General features: G+C 37.9%; 1 protein-coding gene across 2 annotated transcripts in view; it reads left to right on the top strand.

Annotated features, from left to right (window-relative positions):
• Positions 1-22,337, top strand: part of SELENOF (selenoprotein F) — a 57,835-nt gene that overhangs the window by 16,153 nt on the left and 19,345 nt on the right. For both annotated transcript variants that reach the window (XM_004752655.2, XM_045064813.1), the window contains exon 3: positions 15,349-15,412. In XM_004752655.2, coding sequence (XP_004752712.2) covers positions 15,349-15,412 — 64 coding nt within the window. The remainder of the gene's footprint in view (positions 1-15,348; positions 15,413-22,337) is intronic.

Below are 22,337 nucleotides of genomic sequence, written 5' to 3'. Positions count from 1 at the left end.
ATAGCCACTAACATTTGTTACTAGATGAAGGGTGCTGTTGCAAGTCCGTTATCTGAATTAATTTATATAATCTTCACAACTCTGCAATAAGTACCATTATCATCCCCATTTTCTAATTGAGTCTCGACATAGAATCTTACCTAAAGTCATCAGATAGTAAATGGTTATAAATATATGTATCATATTTATGTAACAAAAGTTTTAAACATTTTGTATAATTATTTAATTGAACTAAAATATTTAATTTTTTAGTATTTTAGTATTTTTTAGTATTTAGTAATTTTTTAGTATTTTTTTATTTTTAATATTTTAGTATTTTTTAGCATTTCATCTGTCTTTAATTTTAAAAAATCAGTTTTTTTGGTAGTTATAAATTAGGATCAAGAGTCTAAGCATATTAAAACATTTTAATCACATTTGCAGATTACAATATTTTAAAAGGAAATAAACCATTAAAGTAATTCATGTTCTGTTACCAGGCTGCCTTACAATTGTATACCTATCTCAGAGTCAAAATAAACTTTGTTTATACACTAAATATTTCTTCTTGGGGCACCTAGGTGGCTCAGTCATCTAAGCAGTTGCCTTCGGCTCAGGTCATGATTGCAGGGTCCTGGGATCGAGCCGCTGAGCAGAGAGCCTGCTTCTCCCTCTCCCTCTGCTCGCTGCTCTGCCTACTTGTGCTCTTTAGCTCTCTGTTCAATAAATAATAATAAAAAAGTCCTTTAAAAAATAATAAAAAATAAATATTTCTTCTTGGCGTAGGCTTGGAGAATGTCAAAATAAGACAGTAGTCACTGTCCTCAAGGGGTCAAGTAGAAGAAATAGGCATGGAAGTAGAATGCAGTTGGCAGGATATTTTATTAGGCTAAAACATAATACCCAGTATTAGGAAGGTGCCCATTTAAAGAGTTAGAAATAAAATAAATATAAGTTGGAAAGAGGACAAGGTCTAATAGTCCCTTAAAGTTGATGTATTCAGAACTATAGATACAACCACATTAATCACTATAAAAGTGACCAACAGAAGAACTAAAAATAGTTAAAAAGTTACTGAGTGCAGGTGGGGGGCAGAGGAAAAGTTTTACTTCTGTACCCTTCTGTATAGTTTCTTTGTTATTTCCAGATGCATTGGTTTCTTTAAAGAATTAAGAAGTATGGTGTAAATAAAATGTACTCAGGTGCCATGATAGCACACAGAAGGAAGGACATACTACCTTTTGACAGTTGAGGTAAATACCACCACTTGCTTATCCAGAAGTTGCTGTTTATGCTAACTTGGAAAATTATTAGGAGAAAGTCCTCTCTGGCAAAAGGAAACTTTACTGAAAAGGCAAAGTCATGAAAAAGATGGCCGCCTTAGATAAATCAAATAGCTTGGTTATGATAATAGATGATGCTGGTTAGGAAGAGTAGTGCCTGTATGTCTTGAAAAGAAGTTTGGACTCTATCCTGTAGGCAGGGGACAAAATTTAAAAATTATAAACAACTGGCATCAGATTTGTATTTCAATGAATTTTGTCATCAGTATGGATAGTTGGTAGGACAGAGGGGAATACTGTTGCCAGAAAAATAACCTACATTGCCGTTTTCCAGAGGCAAGATAAAGGGCTTAAGCCAACATATTGGTAGTAAAAATGGAGAAGGGACAGATCTGAAAAGATTTAGGCAATAAAACCTTCAGGATCTATGGATTAACTGGGTTGGAAGGGTGAGTGAAGATGCCTTGAGAAACTGGTAGCCTCAATGAAAGAAGGCTACAGTAGACTTCAACTAGTTACAAGGTAGCCCCTTAGTGCAATGGTGGGGGATGGGGGAAGGGGCAGTAAGGAGGATAACTTTTCATAAAAGCATACCTCATAGGTAGAAACTGTGTTTTCTGTTTTCCTTTTGAAGAAAAGTGTTAAAAGCTCATCTGGGTACTGTAATGAGTTTTAAACTTGATAGTGTGCTTGTCAAAAAGTGGGCAAAAAATCAAAATGTTTGCAACAGCCTAGTGTCTTTTGTTCTGCTTTCATATTGACACTCTTAGTATTTAAGATATTTAGGCTTTTGCCTAAATTTTATTACAATTTTATTTTTGTATCTTAGTATATATGAGGTGATTACCTTTAGTTTTAATAGAGAGCAACCATAATGCAATTTGTGCCAGTTGTTTTGTTTTTTATTTCAGATATTTGCAGCCTTGCTTAAAGATGATCATAATTGCCCATTTTTGTGACAGATAATCATGTTCAATATTGGTGTGGTAATACCACTAACAATTGAATTCTCTTTTAAAAAGCAGCCTTTGCTGCTATATAATAGCATCCCTGTGGTATTTTTGGAGACTATTGAATATTTGGGTATTGAACTGTACTTTTGTCTGGATCTCAGTTCTTCAAATTAAGAGGAAAATGGGCTGTATTTTTCAAACATTTAGGAGCAGAAAGACCATGAAATCTTTATTAAGTACTACTTTGCCATTTTCTAAAATATTTTTACCAAGGGGCTAGTTGGTTTTATTTTAAAACTACTAACTAGGGGCACCTGGGTGACTCAGTTGTTAAGTGTCTGCCTTCGGCTCAGGTCGTGATCGCAGGGTCCTAGAATCGAGCCCCACATTAGGCTTCCTGCTCAGTGGGAAGCCTCCTTCTCCTCTCCCACTCCCCCTCCTTGTGCTCTCTCTTATGTGTCTCTCTCTGTCAAACAAATAAGTAAAATTTTAAAAAACAAACAAAAAAACTATTTACTAAGGTATTTAAGCTGAGGGGGGCACCTAGGTGGCTCAGTCAGTTCAGCCTCTGCCTTCATGTCAGGGCTCTGGGGTCAAGTCCCACATTGGATCTTTGCTCAGGAGGGAGCCTGCTTTTCCGGCTCCCTTTACCTGCCACTGTGCTTCCTTGGGATGTCTCTCTTTCTCTCTCTTTCTCTGTCAAATTAATAGAAAAAAATCTTTAGGAAAAAAAAAATACTCAAGCTCAGGATCATTTTTACCAATTCTGTGGATGTTTTGACCTCAGGAAATGTGGTGTTGTGTCTGGTTGTTTCTTTTCATTCTATTATAGTTCCTAAATATCAGTAGAATTAAATACATTGTTCCCAGGTGATGACCCTGGATTATTCATACCAGTAACTATTAATAGGGAAGGGGGTATATCTATGGGTGTGTTTGTTTTCAGTTGAAAGTCTAATCATTATAGTCCTAATTCTTGATTATGAAGGTCTCTTTGTTTTAGGTACGTGAACAAATTCTTGTATTCATCACAATTCTGGAAGAAACTTTGTTCTGTTTTCCCTCAGATTTTTTTTTTAAGATTTTATTTATTTATTTGACAGAGAGAGAGATCACAAGTAGGCATAGAGAGGCAGAGAGAGGAAGGGAAGCAGACTCCCTGACTAGCAGAAAGCCTGATGTGGGGCTCGATCCCAGGACCCTGGGATTATGACCTGAGCTGAAGGCAGAGGCTTTAACCCACTGAGCCACCCAGGCACCCCTGTTTTCCCTCAGATTTTGTAGTTAGTGTAATTTAATTTAGAATGTAGTGATGTAAAAAAAAATTTTTTTATTTCTTGGTTTTTGTTTCATTTTGTTGTACTTTAATACATTTTCATTGAGCTTTTCAATGGAACAGTAATTATATCTTAGTGAAAGATTCCCCCAGTGTTCTCTTACTTTCTCAGAACTTAATATAAATTAAGGTAGATGTTTCCTTGCTTGTTTTGTAGCTTTCTCAATCTTAAGGCAGAAACTAAAGATACAAAAATAAATATCATTTTATAGTGTAGTAGAATAAGCTTTATCCTTAGCTTCCTTAGATATAGTCATTGCTTTGTTTTTTCAGAGTTCACTAGAAAGTACCTAAAAATACTATAATCTCAAGGATATAATATTAGAGAATTATATTTACCAGCTTCATTTGCTAAAATAGTAAAGTTGAACTCATTTCCCTAATCCTCCAAGTTCATTCATTATGCCTTTGCAAGAATGCCATTAGTCAAAGTGTGTGGAGGTGTCAGCAGATAAACCAGTTACCTGCTGCTTCAGTGACTGGAAGTGAAATCTTGACAAAAGCTTTACTACTAGGGGTGCCTGGGTGGCTCAGTGGGTTAAAGCCACTTCCTTTGGCTCAGGTCATGATCCCGGGGTCCTGGGATCGAGCCCCGCATCGGGCTCTCTGCTCAGTGGGGAGCTTGCTTCCCCCTTCTCTCTCCTGCCTCTCTGCCTACTTGTGATCTCTGTCTGTCAAATAAATAAAATCTTAAAAAAAAAAAAAAAACCACACACAATTGTTTGTATTTCTTTGATGTTGGCTGTGATCTCTCTTTCATTTGGGTCCTTTCTCTTTTTTTTTTTTTTTTTTTTTTTTTTTAAATCTGACCAGGGGCTTATCAGTTTTATTAATTCTTTCAAAGAACTGGCTCCTAGTTTCGTTGATCAGCTCTCCTGTTCTTTTGGTTTCTATTTCATTGATTTCTACTCTGATCTTTATTATTTCTCATCACCTGGGTTTAGGCTATCTTTGCTGTTCGTTCTCAAGCTCCACTAGGTGTAGGGTTAGGTTTTGTATTTGAGACCTTTCTTGTTTCTTGAGAAGGCTTGTATTGCTATATACTTTCCTCTCAGGACTGCCTTTGCTGTGTCCCACAGATTTTGAACAGTTGTGTTCTCATTTTCATTTGTTTCCATGAATTTTTTTTAATTCTTTAGTTTCTTGGATGACCCATTCATTCTGTGGTAGGATGCTCTTCAGGTTCTATGTATTTGAGTTCATTTCAACTTTTCTCTTTTGGTTGAGTTTTGATTTCAGAGCATTGTGGTCTGAAAATATGCAGGGAATGATCCCAGTCTTTTGGTACTGGTTGAGACCTGATCTGTGACCCAGGATATGAACTATTCTGGAGAATGGTTCATGTGCACTAGAGAAAAATGTGTATTCTGTTGCTTTGGGATGGAATGTTCTGAATATAACTGTGATGTCCATCTGGAACAATGTGTCATTTAAAGCCTTTATTTCTTTGTTGATCTTTTGCTTAGTTGATCTGTCCAGTTCAGTGGCGGGGGGGAGGGGTGTTAAAGTTCCCTACTATTATTGTATTATTGTCCATGTGTTTTTTTGATTTTGTTATTAACAGGTTTATATAATTGGTTGCTCCCATGTTAGGGGCATAGGTTTTTAAAATTGTTAGATATTCTTGTTGGACAGATCCTTTAAGTGTGATATAGTGTCCTTCCTCATCTCTTATTATAGTCTTTGGCTTAAAATCTACTTAATCTGATACAAGGATTGCTACCCCAGCCTTCTTTTGATGTCCGTAGGCATGGTAAATAGTTTTCCAACCCCTCACTTTAAATCTGGAGGTGTCATTGGGTCTAAAATGAGTTTCTTGCAGACAGCATATTGATGGGTTTTGTTTTTTTTATCCATTCTGATACCCCGTGTCTTTTGGTTGAGGCATTTAGCCCATATACATTCAGGGTAACTATTGAACGATACGAATTTATTGCCACTGTATTGCCTGTAAGCTGTTACTGTATATTGTCTCTGTTCTTGTTCTTTTTGGTCTATGTTACTTTTAGGCTCTCTCTTTGCTTAGAGGATCCCTTTCAATATTTCCTGTAGGGCTGTTTGGTCTTTGCAAATTCTTTTAACTTTTGTTTGTCATGGAAGCTTTTTATCTCTCCTTCTATTTTCAGTGACAGCCTAGCTGGATATAGTATTCTTGGCTGCATATATTTCTTAGTGCTCTGAATATATCATGCTAGATCTTTCTGGCCTACCAGGTCTCTGTGGATAGGTCTACTGCCAGTCAAATATTTCTGCTGTTGTATGTTACAGACCTCTTGTGCCAAGCTGCTTTCAGGATTTTCTCTTTGTCACTAAGTCTTTTAAGTTTTACTATTAGATGATTGATTCTATTGATTCTATTTACTATTAGATGATTGATTACAATTGATTCTGAGGGGGGTTCTCTGTGCCTCCTGGATTCCCTCTGCCATATTAGGGCAATTCTCTAGTATAATTTGCTCCAATATACCTTTTGCCCCTCTCCCTTTCTTTCTTCTTCTTCTGGGATCCCAATCATTCTAATATTGCTTCGTCTTATGGTATCCCTTATCTCTCAAATTCTCCCCTCGCGGTCGTGTAGTTGTTTGTCTCTCTTTTGCTTGGCTTCTTTATTCTCCGTCATTTGGTCTTCTATATCACTAATTCTCTCTTCTGTCTCATTTATCCTAGCAGTAAGAGCCTCCATTTTTTATTATATGTCATTATACGTCATTAATAGCTTTTTTTTATTTCAACTTGGTTAGATTTTAGTTTTTTTATTTCTCCAGAAAGAGATTGTCTAGTATCTTCTATACTCTTTTCAAGCCCAGCTAGCACCTTGGTAATCGTCATTCTGACTAGTTCTGACATCTTACTAATGTCCATATTGATTAGATCCCTAGCCATTGGTACTGCCTCTTGTTCTTTTTTTGTGGTGAATTTTTCCTTCTTGTCATTTTATCCAGATAAGAATAGATAAATGAGAGAATATAAATAGAGTAGCAATGACCCCAGAAAAATATACACTAACCAAATGGGAAGATACCCGAAACCAGGCAGAGAAGAAAGAAGGGAGAAATTTACACGCACACACAGACATATATATTATGTTAGACTGGTGAATAGAGCCACACACTTGATTTTGGGCATACTTTGGTCTGTTAGAAGAAACTGCCTCCCAAAATTTTAAAGAAAGAAAAACTTAAATATATACAAAAATAAAGGTAAACATGATGAAGGGATGGAATATCATTGTAAAGGTGAAAATTAAAAAAGATTCTTAAAAAGGAATTGATAAGAAGTTGGTTGAATAAAGGAAAAAAAAAGGAAAGAATGTGATAAGGCTAGAAACTAGAACAAAACCATGTGCTTGATTTAGGGTGTATTTTGATCTGTTAGAAAAAATCTGTATCCCAAAATTTTAAAGAAAGTAAAACGTATATGTATAGAGAAAATAAGGTTAAATACAATGAAGGGATAGAATATGACTATAAAAAAAATGAAAATTTAAAAAGATTTTTAAAAAGATATTGATAAGATAGTTTTAAAACATTAAAATAGGAAAGAGGAAAAATTTTTTTAAATAGAGTAAAAAAAATTTTTTTTAATTTAACTTTAAAAGACAAAAGAATCATGGAGAGAAAAGCCATGAATTCTGTGTGCTATACTCCCATAGCTCTGAAGTTTTACAGTTCTCATTGATTGGTGAATTTGGTCTTGGCTGGATGTTCTTGCTGATCTTCTGGGGGAGGGGTCTGTTAAAGTGATTCCTAAATGTTTTTGCCTAAGGTGGAATTAGACCGCCCTCGCTAGGGACCAGGCTAAATAAATATGCTCGGGTTCGCTCTCGGGAGCTTTTATTCCCTGAAAGCTTTCCATACGCCTTTGGAGAACGGGAATGAAAATGGTGGCCCGCCCAATCTCCAACCCCATAGGAGCCGAGAGTCAGAGCCCCACTCCTCAGGGCACCCTCAGAAAAGCAGTCAGTCCCTCCCATCTCCCTGGTCTCTGGTCGCACTCCACGCTCACCCGGCCTGTGACCAAGAGTTTCTGTCTCTGGCACGGCCCTGTTTGGAGTCTCCAAACCCAGTAGATTTCTGCAGCAGGCTCCCCCACCGCTCTTCCAGAGGTAGAAGGAGAGGTTCTCCCCAAACTGCCTCTTGTGGAGTCCCTGCTCAAAGAGCAGTGGCCCGACTTTGCCTTGGATCACGGTTTAAGATAGACCCCAAGCTGAGAGCCCCCTCCTCAGCTCCGTCTGTGTAGTCAGCTTCCCCGCTCTGATACCTGGGAACTCTGACACACTCAGACACCCCTGGTCTTTCTGTGACCCTGTGGTCCTGAGACAACACTGTCCCCGTGAAGACTCCACCCCCTCCTTAGCCTCTAGGTTGACTTCCCTCAGTGGAGCAGACTTTTAAAAGTTTAAATTTTGGGGCACCTGGGTGGCTCAGTGGATTAAGCCTCTGCCTTTGGCTCAGGTCATGATCTCAGGGTCCTGGGATTGAACCCCGCATCAGGCTGGCTGCTCAGTGGGGAGCCCGCTTCCCCTCCCCTCTCTCTCTGCCTGCCTCTCTGCCTACTTGTGATATCTCTCTGTCAAATAAATAAATCAAATCTTTAAAAAAAAAAGTTTCAATTTTGTGCTCCACTGCTCTGCTGCTTGGTGGGAGCTGGCCTCTCCTTTCACAGTCTGTCTTCCCGAATATTGCCTCAGATTCACTTCTCCAAAAGTCCTACCTTCCAGAAAGTGGTTGATTTTCTGTTCCTAGAATTGCTGCTCTTCTCTTCGATCTCCTGTTGAGTTTGTAAGTGTTCAGAATGGTTTGATAAGTACCTAGCTGAACTCCTAGGACCCTATGATAATTAGGTCTCTTATTCTGCCATCTTGCTCCTCCCCCAAGTATTAATTCTTTAAATGTTTGGTAGAATACATCTGTAAAGCCATCTGGTCCTGGACTTGTTCGTTGGGAATTTTTTGAATACTGATGCAGTTTCATGGCTAGTAATTGGGCTGTTCAAATTTTGTATTTCTTACTGATTCAGTTATGAAAGATTATATATTTCTAGAAATTTATCCATTTCTTCATTGTCCAATTTGTTATACAATTTTTCGTAATAATCTTCTATAAACCTTTGTATGTCTATGGTGTTATTTCTCCTTCATTTCTGATTTTGAGAAACCTCTCTCTCTCTCTCTCTCTCTTTTTGGGTGAGTCTGGCTAAATACTTATTATCCACTTTGTTCATCTGTTCGAAGAACCAGCTCCTGGTGTCAGTGATCTGTCCTATTGTGTTTTTAGTCTCCATGTATTTATTTCTTCTCTAATCTGTATTATTTCTTCCTTCCTACTGACTTTGGGCTTTGTTTCTTCTTTTTCTGTCTCCTTTAGGTTTAAGGTTAGGTTGTTTGAGATTTTTCTTGTTTCTTGAGGTAGGCCTATATTGCTGTAGTCTTTGCTCTTATAACAATTTTTGCCATATCTCCCAAATTTTGGATCGTGTTTTCATTTGTCTCCATGTATCTTTTGATATCTTCTTTGATTTCTCAGTAGACCCATTCATAATTTAGTAGCATGTTATTTAGCCTCCGTGTATTTGTGTTCTTTCCATATCTTTTTTTGAGTGTTTTTCATACAGTTGTGGTCAGAAAAGGTGCATGATATGATTGCAGTCTTTTTGTTTGTGGCCTAACATGATCTTTTGGGGAGAATGTTCCATGTGCACTTGGCTCCTGGATGGCTCCATTGTTGGTTAAGCATCTGACTCTTGATTTTGGCCCAGGTAGTGATCTTGAGGTTGTGGGAATCAACCCCACATATTATTATTCAGCTCTTGTTACAGAATCTGCTTGGAATTCCCTCTCCTTCTCCCTTCTGTCCCTCCTCATTGTACATGCGCTCTCTCTCAAATAAAATCTTTTAAAAAAGTATTCTTATTTGGATGGAATGTTCTGAATACATCTGTTAGGCCCATGTGGTCTAATGTGTCATTTGTAGCAACTGTTTGCTTGTTGATTTTCTCTCTGGATGATCTATACATTGATGTAAGTGGGGTGCTAAAGTCCCTTTCTATTACTGTGTTACTGTAAACTTCTTTATGTTAAACTTCTGTTATGTTAAACTTCTATTAATAATTGCTTTATGGACTTGGGTGCTCCTATATTGGGTACATAGATACTTGAAATTTTTATACCCTCTTGTTGGAAATAACAGGTGTTGGCAAGTATATGAAGAAATGTTGGTGGAAATACAAATTGATATAGCCACCACGGAAAACAGTATGACGTTTTCCCCAAAACTTTATTTTAAGATTTTATTTATTTATTTGACAGAAAGACAGCAAGAGAAGGAGTACAGCAAGATCGGGAGAGGGAGAAGTAGGCCCACCACGGATCAGGGAGTCTGATGCAGGGCTCGATACCAGGACCCTGGGATCATGACCTGACCTGAAGGCAGAGGCTTAACGACTGAGCCGTCCAGACACCCCTCTCCCCAAACTTTAAAAATAAAATTACTATATGACCCAGTAATTCCACTACTGGTTATTTACCCAAAGAAAATGAAAATGCTGACTTAAAGAGAGTTATGCACCCCATGTTTACTGTAGCATTATCTACAATAGCTCAGATATGAAAGCAACCCAAGTATCCATCAATAGATGAATGGATAAAGATGTGTATATATACACATGCATGCACAAGTGCACACACACATCAGTGGAATATTACTCGACCATAAAAAATGAAATCTTGCCTCTTGCTACAACATAGATGGATCTAGAGAATATAATATTAAATGGAATAAGTTAGAGAAAGACAAGTACTTTATTATTTCACTCATGGAATTTAAGAAAGAAAATGAACAACAACAACAAAAAGATTCAAATACAGAGAATAAACTGGTGGCTGTCAGAGGGTGGAGGTGGGTAGCAGGGATGGCTGAAATAAAGGGGATTAAAAGTACACACTTAGGGCGCCTGGGTTGCTCAGTGGGTTAAGCCGCTGCCTTCAGCTCAGCTCAGGTCATAACCTCAGGGACCTGGGATCGAGTCCCGCATCGGGCTCTCTGCTCAGCGGGGAGCTGCTTCCCTCTCTCTCTCTGCCTGCCTCTCTGTCTACTTGTGATCTCTCTCTGTCAAATAAATAAATAAAATCTTAAAAAAAAAAAAAGTACACTCTTATCTTGATGAGCACTGAGTCATGTATAGAACTGAATCACTATATTGTACACCTGAAACTGATATAACACTATGTTAATTATACTTCAGTTTTTTTTTTTTTTAAAGATTTTATTTATTTATTTGACAGAGAGAGATCACAAGTAGGCAGAGAGGCAGGCAGAGAGAGAGAAAGGAGGAAGCAGGCTCCCTGCTGAGCAGAGAGCCCGATGTGGGACTCGATCCCAGGACCCTGAGATCATGACCTGAGCCGAAGGCAGCGGCTTAACCCACTGAGCCACCCAGGCCTCCCTATACTTCAGTTTTAAACACCAGTTTAAATGAGGTGAAAATTAGGGGATTCAAAAGTCATGTTACTAATAAGGCAGATTAGTTACAGAGCTGAAGTAGTTTGATATTTTTGCTTCTCAACAGGAGAATTGTTTAGAAAGTTTAGGAAAACCTATTAATCATAACTTATATAGGGAAATAGGTGTGGACTCCCAAGGGAAAAATGCAGCTTTGCATGTCATTTTTATATTTTTCTAAAGGTATCCATGTATTTCCATTTAAGTTATTTGGGTTATTATAATATAATGGAATAAGTACCTCCTAGAGTCTAGAGATAGATTGCACAAATGAGCTTCTTGAGGCCTACAAAAAAGAGGCCTACCAACGTGGTATTTTAAAAATTAGCTTGTTCTGTAAAAGTTACATCACTTTTTTTATTTCTCTTCCATTGGGTAGCTATCCACAAATGTTGAAGGTCAGCATTTTTTCTATGCCAGTGATGTTACTTTAAAAAGTCCGAATGCTAAGGGGGAAAGTCAAGGAATTACAAGTTTAACCTTTTTATTTTTATTTTTATTTTTTTTTTAAGATTTTATTTATTTATTTGACAGAGAGAGAAATCACTAGTAGGCAGAGAGGCAGGCAGAGAGAAGAGGAAGCAGGCTCCCCGCTGAGCAGAGAGCCCGATGCGGGGCTCAATCCCAGGACCCTGGGACCATGACCCGAGCCGAAGGCAGAGGCTTAACCCACTGAGCCACCCAGGCGCCCCAAGTTTAACCTTTTTAAATTCTTTAATCCTTTATGCCCTAGAGAATTCCTATTATAAGTTACATATTACCTGAATTTGTGTAATGCCAAAGATGCTTATGATTATGTCACTGAAAATTTATCAGAATTTGTAGTAAAATTACTTACTCAACATGAAAAACCAGTGTTTTCCTATGAACACCACAAATTCATAAGTGAAATGCCAAGTGTCATCACAAATTAATACCTTTAGGGGAACGGGTGACTTAGTCAGTTGAGCATCTGCCTTCAGCTCGGGTCATGATCCCAGAGTCCTGGGGTTGAGCCCCATGTTGGGCTCTCTAGTTGGGCTCTGCTCAGCAGGGAGCTTTTCCCTCTCCCTCTGCCTGTTGCTCCCCCTGCTTGTGCACACTTACTTACTCTGTTTCTGTCAAATAGATAAATAAAATCATTTTTAAAAATTAACTAATTCTTTTAGAATTTGTTATTAATAATGTTAGGCAGCTCGAAGATAAATTTTCTTTTTATTTACCCTACACTGAAACTAAGTACAATGAACTCTACAAGTATGTCAAAGGAACTTGAAATATTTTTAAAGTTATGTAACAAAAAAAGGTATTCGGGGGCGCCTGGGTGGCTCAGTGGGTTAAAGCCTCTGCTTTCGGCTCAGGTCATGATCCCAGGGTCCTGGGATCAAGCCCCACATCAGGCTCTCTGCTCAGCAGGGAGCCTGCTTCCTCCTCTCTCTGGGCCTGCTTCTCTGCCTGCTTGTGATCTCCGTCTGTCAAATAAATAAAATCTTTTTTTTAAAAAAAAGGTATTTAATTCTGTTAAATGAGTAATTCTCTCCAACACACATACAGTGAGAAGCTTTGTATCTAGTTCTGGGGATAGTTATGATAAATAAGACATTTCCTTTCCACAGTTAAGTTACAGAATATTTACAGCACATTATAAGAACAGAATTCTGGGGTGCCTGGGTGGCTTTGTCAGTTAAGAGTCTGCCTTCAGCTCAGGTCATGATCCAGGGATCCTGGGGATTAAGCCCCACATCTGGCTGTGCTCAGCAGAGAGCCTGCTTCTCCCTCTCCCTGTGCTGCTTCCCCTGCTTTTGTGAGCGTGTGCACACGCTCTTTCTGTCAAATAAGATCTTTAAGAAGAAAGAAAGAAAAAAACTGGAATTCTGCAGAAAGTACTTGCAGGATAGGAAATCAACGAAAGTTTTTCTGGACAAAGTCACATCAGAGCTGCCTGTTCATTGAACATGTTTCTAGTATTTTTAACCATTTGTTTTATTGTACAGAAAAGTGCTTTCCATGAATGCCTTAGAAGTCTGCTGGGATATAGACTCCTTCAGTCCTTGCAACAGCCAAATAGGGACTGGGATGCACAGGGCCCACCAAGCTAGTCATCTCCAGTTCTAAGCTTCATAAAGTTGTTAACCATTTTCCACATGTCATGTTATGGAGAATATTGGGAAACAGTTTTGTAGAGAAATGCTATTATATAAGGTAATGGAATCTCCACTTAGTTTCCAGGGGATCACAGACTTAAAAATAAAAGCTAAATCTAATAACCAAATTTTAATATGGCCTTACTGCTTTTTTAACTTTCTTAATTCTGGTAATATATATATAGCATAAGCTTCACCATTTTAACTATTTTTAAGTGTCCATGTCCTTCCAGAACTTTTTCATCTTTCTAAACTGAAACTCCATTCTCAATATATAATGCTTCTCTTCTTCCCTCTCCCAGCCCCTGGCAACCACCGTTTTACTTTCTGTCTCTAACCTTGACTGCTCTAAGTACCTCATGAAAGTGGAATCATGTAATATTTATCCTTTTGTAATTGTTTTATTTCCTGTCTGCAAGATTCATGCATGTTAAAGCATGTGTCATAATTTTCTCTTTAAGACAATATTTCATTATATGTATATACCACCTTTGTTTATCCATTCATTGGCCAATAGATATTTGGGTTGCCTCTAATTTCTGGCTAGAAGTAGAATTGCTGAATCATATAATTCTATGTTTAATTTTTTAAGGAACTGCCTTTTTACTTTCTGTAGTGCCTGTACTATTTTACCTTACCAGCAGCAGTGCCCAAGGGTTCTGATTTTTCCACATCTTCACCACCACTGGTTTTCTGTGTTGTTGTTTTTAATCATAGCCCTCCTATCTAGTGTGAAATGGTTGGTAGCTCATTGTGATTCTGATTTGCTTTTTTCCTAATGATTAGTGATGTTGAACATCTTTTCATTATCTTATTGGTAATATGACCTGATTTTTTAAAGATACTTTGTGGGCTTGTCCAACAAGAGTAACTAAAAAGCAGCTTACTGCATAAAATTAAATCCCCCTAATATCAAATTGTTAATGCTGCAGAGAATCTTTGGAGATCATCAGAGTTCTTAATTTGAAATTCATCAGTGGTTTCAGAGTCCATGAATAGCCTCAAAGCAAAAGTTCATCAGATTCTCAAAAGTATCAGTGGCCCTCAGAAATTTAGGAACTATTGATCTAGGTGAGAATCTCCAAACTGATTAAAAAAAAAAATTATCTCTTGGGTATAAATGGAAATGAAGTAAATTTCTAATTTCTACTCTGTACTTTTTTGTATTTTCCAAAGTATTTAAAATAATCATCCTGCATAATACATGGGATATTTATGCTATTTTAGAACTTAAAAGTAAAATCCATCTTCAGCTTTTAGACCTAGAATAAAAAGTGTAAAGACTAACAATAAATAAAATGGATATAGTATGTTTTTATAATAGCCTTCCTTCTCTTAGAGCCCTAGCATCCCTATGTCACTACAAAAAGAATGGTCAGGCTCTATAGCTGAAAAAAAGTGATGTATACCATTGAATCCATTTCAGCTGAATTCATTGTAATAAAATTTTTGCATTATAGTTTTTTTTATAATGGGCTTTTACTGTAAATTGTGCAGGTCCTATATAGCTAGAAAAGCTATATTTATCATTTAATTCATTTTAAGTGAATTCATTAAGGGAAAATATTTGCATTTAAATTCTTTTTAATGAGGGGTGTGTGGGTGGCTCAGGTCCTGATGTCATGATCTCATGGTGTGTGAGATAGAGCCCCACCTTGGGCCTCTGCCCCCCCCAACACACACACACTCACACACAGGTGTGCACAGTCTCTCTTCCTCTCTGTCTCTCTCAGATCTTTAACAAAAATTCTTTCTAATGACATCTCCTTCAATCTCTTACTAAGTAGGGCTTAAATTCCTCAATCATTTAACATCCATGGGCCTCATTTCCTCGTCTATCAGAATGGAACTACATAGCTCTCTTCAGCTCTGAACATTTGATTCTATCTGTTTAATATTTGTTTTAACTGAAATAACTACATTTTTAAAATTACAACAGGGGTACCTGAGTGGCTCAGTTGTTTAAGCTTCCAACTCTTGATTTTGGGCCTTGGTCATGATCTCAGGGTTGTTGAGACTGAGCCCTGCTCTCAGGCGCCCAGTGTGAAGTCTGCTTGAAAGACTCTCACCCTTCCTCTCTGCCTTCCCGCCCCCACTCGTACTTTCTTTTACCCTTCCCAAAATAAAATCTTAAAATGATACCAGTTTTTTAAATTCTTGTTTTTCCTTTTGCAGCTTTATGCAGGAGCTATTCTTGAAGTCTGTGGATGAAAATTGGGGAGGTTCCCTCAAGTCCAAGGTATGTAAAATTTTCTCCAGTAAATTCTCACTTTAATTTAAAATCAGTATTTTACAAGAATACTTTCATTACATATTCCCAAGAATAAGATATTATAGGATTATACTTTCTCAACAGTATATGTATTTTTCCACGTTCTGTTTTCTGGAGGTAGAGTTTTATAGTAATCGTTGAATATAAGGTTATTTTAAGTAGGCATAATGTGTGATACAACACATGATGACGTGGTTATATTCTTAGGAGAGCCTTTCCTTTACTTAAGTGTAAATTTACAGGAGCCTTTGTTTTACCAGATATAAATGTAATCCCTTTAAATAACATACCATTCTAATGTATCTTAAATGTAAGTTGATTTATATAAAATGCTCATAAGGAACAGTTGGAGTAAGTGAGAATAGACCTGTACAAAGCGACAAATCGTTAAGAGAATTAATTACCATAGAACTTGAGGTACAGAGGAAAAGCAGTCATCCATGTACATCCTCACAGGAAATTTTAAGGAAAAACATTTGAAAGGATAATTCTGAAAATGTATCCTTTTGGTTGACATCAAATAGTAATGGAGCTTTGCATCTCCAGAAAGACTTGGACTAAGAATTTTCTATTCTGTCCTGGCATGTCATTTAAAAATCAGTTTTATAAAACTGAAATTGTATAAAGGTAATGAAGTATTTTGTTTGTTTCATTTGTAACTGAAATATGTAAGTGCTTGGTTTATACACCTTGTTTTTATTTCTGCTCACTTTCTCACGGCTTCTCACCTTGTTTACTTAATGGCAAGGGAATTTTTTGGACTTAGTATCTTTTAAATTATCTGTGTTCACACATGCCCTTTATTGCTGACCTAGAATTATTTTATAATAATATATTGCTCTTTTTGGGACCGAAATGTAATAGAATAATAGTTTGGCTTGGGGACATATTATATAGGCCCAAAGCAGATACACATCTAATTAAATACATTCTTTGTCAGAATAAATACATTCTCCTATAGGACAGAATGTATCTACTGCTTAGGGAAAAATTCCTCATGCTGATTTTTTTTTTCCCTTCAGTGTACTCAGAATTGTACCATAGTTGGTTTTGGTTTTAATATCACTTATCTAAATGATAGTTTGATCATCGTAGAAATTGGTTTTAATTATATTATTCACATTTATTGACTTGTTTTACTAATAATCTTCTGTGACTTAGATTTTCATTAGGTTAAGAATAGCTTTGATACTACCACAGTTAGCCCTATTTGTGATAGCAGATTTTATCATGTCTTTGGTAGTAATTTCTATAGTCAGAAGTTCAGTCTTTAAAAGCTTGAGTGGAGTTTATCAATCCTTGTAGTGGAATTTAATTCTATATATTTCTTATATGTAGTTAAATTGTCATACTTAGGATACATGTAGTCATACTGTCTTTTCCTTTTGAAAGCAATTGGATTTTAATTCTGTGTATAAATATTTAATACACAAGTTTTTTTTAAATGGAAGTGATTATTTCTGTAATGTGTATCCATCATATTCAGTACAATTATGTATAATTCCAGTGTTTCGGTGTCCATGAGATGGTGGTATATTTTAAGTATAACCATTATTATATTCCCACTTTCTGACTCACTATCTTTTTTTTTTTTTTTTTTTAAGATTTTATTTATTTGCCAGACAGAGATCACAAGTAGGCAGAGAGGCAGGCAGAGAGAGAGGGGGCGGAGGAAGCAGGCTCCCTGCTGAGCAGAGAGCCCGATTATGGGGCTCAATCCTAGGACTTGGGATCATGACCTGAGCCGAAGGCAGAGGCTTTAACCTGCTTAGCCACCCAGGCGCCCCTCTGACTCACTATCTTATAGATAATCTGGAATAGGGCATGAAGGACAGATGTCACTTTTTACAGTAATTACAAATACCAAGCTAATTTTCATGTCATCATTGCATTATGGTCTTTTGTCATCAATATCCAGTACCCTCTGGGATTATCATAACTTTCATTATACTTTATCTTAACAATAATTGTAATTTTTTAAATTCACCTAATTAAAACAGACATGTCATAAAACAGAAAAGTAAATTAATGTTAAATAATACCAGAAGAGAGAATCAAATTTTGAAACATTTTATTGAACTTAACACTCAATGTTTGTGGAAAAAAAAGTCCCAGATTATATTCCAAAGCCAATTCTAGGTTCAGGTCCTAAAATTCTTCTAATTTCCATGTTTTGGTTGTGTTAAGTATGAATACTTTCTTATAATCCTTTGTATTTTTAATTATTGAGGAATAATTGACATACAGTGTTTCCCGTGTACAGCATACTGATTTGGTAATTTATATATATATATATATCAATCACAGTGCTAATGACATTAAGTGTAACCATCATCTGATACTATACAATGTTATTACAATATTATTGACTATATTATTTTTATCTTTGTGACTTAGAATTTATTTTATAACTGGAAACTGGTATCTCTTAATCCCCTTAATCACCAATCCCCTCCATCCACTTCCTCTGTGACAATCACCAGTTCTCTGTATTTAAGAATCTGTTCATTTTTTGGTTATTTCACTTATTTTTTAGATTGCACATATATGTGAAATGATACGGTATTTGTCTTTCTCTGTCTGGCTTATTTCACTTAGCTTAATCACTCTAGTCAACCCATCCATGTTGTCATCAATAGAAAGATCTCATTCTTTTCTGTAGCTGAGTAATATGCCATTGTGTATTCCACACCTTGTTTTTTATTAAAATATAGCTGACACACAATTTTACATCAATTTCAGGTATAATTTGTGTAAGTTGTAGTAATTGGACAAGTCTGTACTTTATGCTATATTCACTATGGGTGAGTTGTCACACATGCTATTATAATACCATTGACTGCCTTCCCTATGACTTACTCATTCCGTAACTAGAAGCCCTTATCTTTCACTCCCATTCATCCATTTTGTCCACCCCCCACCATACCTTTTTTTTTTTAAGATTTTATTTATTTATTTGACAGAGATCACAAGTAGGCAGAGAGGCAGGCAGAGACAGAGAGGGGGAAAGCAGACTCCCTGCTGAGCAGAGAGCCTGATGAGGGGCTCGATCCCAGGACCCCGGGATCATGACCTGAGCCAAAGGCAGAGGCTTTAACCCACTGAGCCACCGAGGCACCCCATCGTGAAGATTTTATTTATTTGACAGAGACACAGTGAGAGAGGGAACATAAGCAGAGGGAGTGGAAGAGGGAGAAGCAGGCTTCCTGCTGAGCAGGGATCAATACCAAGACCCTGAGATCATGACTTAAGCAGAAGGCAGATGCTTAATGAGTAAGCATTCCATAGCCTGTCTTTGAGATCAGTGCTCCATTGTTCTGCATCTGCTAACGTACTGTTGATTTCCCCAGTTATTTTTCATTTCACTTCTTGTATTCTTCAACTCTAATAGTTCTTTATGTTTTCTCTTTGTTGAAGTCCTCCCTTAGTTCTTTTACTTGCTTCAGTCCAGTAAGCATCTTTATGATCATTACTTTTTTTCAATTCTTTATCAGACCATTGCTTATCTATGTTCATTTAGTTCTTTTCCTCTAGTTCTTTCTTATTTTTTCTTTGGTAGCATATTCTTCCGTCTCTCCAATCTGCTTTACTTTCTAAAGTGCTTGTTTCTGTGAATTAGGCAGAACAGCCACTTCTAAACTTGGAGGAATGGTCTTGTGTATGGTTGTCCCCTGGGTAGACTGTGAAGCTGATCAAGTGTGTGCTGGGGTGTCCTGGGGCTCTCCAGAAAGCACCCTGGCAAGGCAGCTTGATTTAAGGTGGGGCATGGGCCTGGGGGAGGTCCTAAGGTATTCTCTGTAGGGGGCATTTTGGTAGAACATCTGTAGCTGAAGTAGGTATGGGCCAAGGTGATCCTGGAGCTCTCTGTGCCCAGGGTGCCCTGAGAGGACAGCTAAAGCTACAATGGATATGGGCTGCGGCTGCCCCAGGGCTCTTCAGGCAGAAAGCATCTGGTGGGACAGCTGAAGCTGAAATGGGTGGGATCAGGGTATCACAGAATGCTCAGTGCAGCGAGTGTCCTGGCAGGTTTATAGAACTGGGCCAGCATGGGCTGGGGGTTCCTGGACCTGAACCAGGTGAGAGCCAGGAGGTCCCAGTAATCTCTGTGCCAGGGGTGTCCTAGGAAACTCTTAGGAGCCAAAGAGGTGTGGACCTGGAGTGTTCCAGAGCGCTTTGTGTTCATGTCACATTGGCACAACTGCTGGATCTGACCAGGGGTGTCCTGGTGTGGACTGTGCTGAAACTGCTTGGTGGAGTGGTTGGGGTTGATGTGGGCTGGGGACCCAGGAAGCAACATGCTGGTTAGGGTACGTGGACCCTCCTCCCATCCAAGTTATCAAGGTATGGAGAACATGGTGAACCATGTTTCTCACTAGCCCCTGCAACCTGGAGAGAGTTCCAGCAGCTTTCCCCCCATCTAGCAGAGTTCTAGTGCTGGATCTTTAAATTCTCCTTGAACTTATAAACACCCCCCAACCCCGTCCATGCTCCACTATGTCTGGGGCTGATGTGGTCTGGGGGCCCTGATCTTGATTACACTGTCACGGTGGAGGGAGAATGTAAAGCATAGTATTCACCTGCTTTTTTTTTTTTTTTTTTTTTTAAGATTTTATTTATTTGACAGAGATCACAAGTAGGCAGAGAGAGAGAGGAAGAAGCAGGCTCCCTGCTCAGCAGAGGGCCTGATGTGGAGCTCAAGCCCAGGACCCTGGGATCATGACCTGAGCCGAAGGCAGAGGCCTTAACCCACCTTAACCACTTAACCCTTAACCCACTGAGCCACCCAGGCACCTCTTCACCTGCTCTTTTGACTGAGAGAGTTCCAGCAGCTTCCTCATTATTTGGCAAGGTTCTGGGACTTGTTCCTTTGTGATCTATAAGCTCTTTTAAAGATTTTTATATTTATCTGACAGGGGGAGATCACAAGTAGTCAGAGAAGCAGGCAGAGAGACCTGCTTCTCTCATCAGGCTCGATCGAGCAGAGAGGTCCTTAATCCATTTTGAGTTTACTTTTGTGAATGGTATTAGAAACTGGTCCGCTTAATTCTTTTGCATATGCCTGTCCAGTTTTCCCAAAACCATTTATTGACGTTACTGTCTTTTTCCTTTTGTATATTGTGTTATAGATTAATTGACGCTTTAAGCATGGGTTTTATTTCTGGGCTCTATCCTATTCCTGACATCTGTCTGCTTTTGTGCTCATACAATACTGTTTTGATTACTGCTGCTTTGGTAGTATATCTTGAAATCTGGGATTGTGTTACCTCTAGCTTTTTCTTAAGATTGCTTTGGATATTGAAGGTCTTTTACATTTCCGTAAAAATTTTAGGATTATCTGGGGGGGTTTTTTGTATTTTTTTTTTATAAACATATATTTTTATCCCCAGGGGTACAGGTCTGTGAATTGCCAGGTTTATACACTTCACAGCACTCACCAAAGCACATACCCTCCCCAATGTCCATAACCCCACCCCCCTTCTCCCAAACCTCCTCCCCCCAGCAAACCTCAGTTTGTTCTATGAGATTAAGAGTCACTTATGGTTTGTCTCCCTCCCAATCCCATCTTGTTCATTTATTCTTCTCCTACCCCCTTAAGCACCCATGTTACATCACCACTTCCTCATATCAGGGAGATCATATGATAGTTGTCTTTCTTCAATTGACTTATTTCGCTCTAGTTCCATCCACGTCATCACAAATGGCAAGATTTCAATCTCCTTACAGGTTATGGGTCTGTTCAGGCTTTCTACTTCTTCCTGGTTCAGTTGTGGTAGTTTATATGTTTCTAGGAATGCATCCATTTCTTCCAGATTGTCAAATTTATTGGCCTAGAGTTGCTCATAGTATGTTCTTAAAATAGTTTGTATTTCATTGGTGTTAGTTGTGATCTCTCCTCTTTCATTCATGATTTTATTTATTTGGGTCCTTTCTCTTTTCTTTTTGATAAGTCGGGCCAGGGGTTTATCAGCTTTATTAATTCTTTCAAAGAACCAGCTCCTAGTTTCATTGATTTACTCTATTGTCTTTTCGGTTTCTATTTCATTGATTTCTGCTCTGATCTTTATGATTTCTCTTCTCCTGCTGGGCTTAGGGTTTCTTTCTTGTTCTTTCTCCAGCTCCTTTAGGTGTAGGGTTAGGTTGTGTACCTGAGACCTTTCTTGTTTCTTGAGAAAGGCCTGTACCGCTATATATTTTCCTCTCAGGACTGCCTTTGTTGTGTCCCACAGATTTTGAACCGTTGTATTTTCATTATCATTTTTTCCATGATTTTTTTCAATTCTTCTTTAATTTCCCGGTTGACCATTCATTCTTTAGAAGGATGCTGTTTAGTCTCCATGTATTTTGGTTCTTTTCAAACTTCCTTTTGTGGTTGAGTTCTAGCTTCAGAGCATTGTGGTCTGAAAATATGCAGGGAATGATCCCAATCTTTTGATACCGGTTGAGTCCTGATTTAGGACCGAGGATGTGATCTATTCTGGAGAATGTTCCATGTGCACTAGAGAAGAATGTGTATTCTCTTGCTTTGGGATGAAATGTTCTGAATATATCTGTGATGTCCATCTGGTCCACTGTGTCGTTTAAGGCCTTTATTTCCTTGCTGATCTTTTGCTTGGATGATCTGTCCATTTCAGTGAGGGGAGTGTTAAAGTCCCCTACTATTATTGTATTATTGTTTATGTGTTTCTTTGATTTTGTTATTAATTGGTTTATATAGTTGGCTGCTCCCACGTTGGGGGCATAGATATTTAAAATTGTTAAATCTTCTTGTTGGACGGACCCTTTGAGTATGATATAGTGTCCTTCCTCATCTTTTATTATAGTCTTTGGCTTAAAATCTAATTGATCTGATATAAGGATTGCCACTCCTGCTTTCTTCTGATGTCCATTAGCA

This window comes from Mustela putorius, unplaced genomic scaffold (assembly GCF_011764305.1).
Source record: "Mustela putorius furo isolate JIRA1106 unplaced genomic scaffold, ASM1176430v1.1 tig00003853_pilon_pilon_pilon, whole genome shotgun sequence".
NCBI classification, from domain to species: domain Eukaryota; kingdom Metazoa; phylum Chordata; class Mammalia; order Carnivora; family Mustelidae; genus Mustela; species Mustela putorius.
Note: the sequence above shows the minus strand (reverse complement) of the source record. Positions and strands in the feature narration are given on the sequence as shown.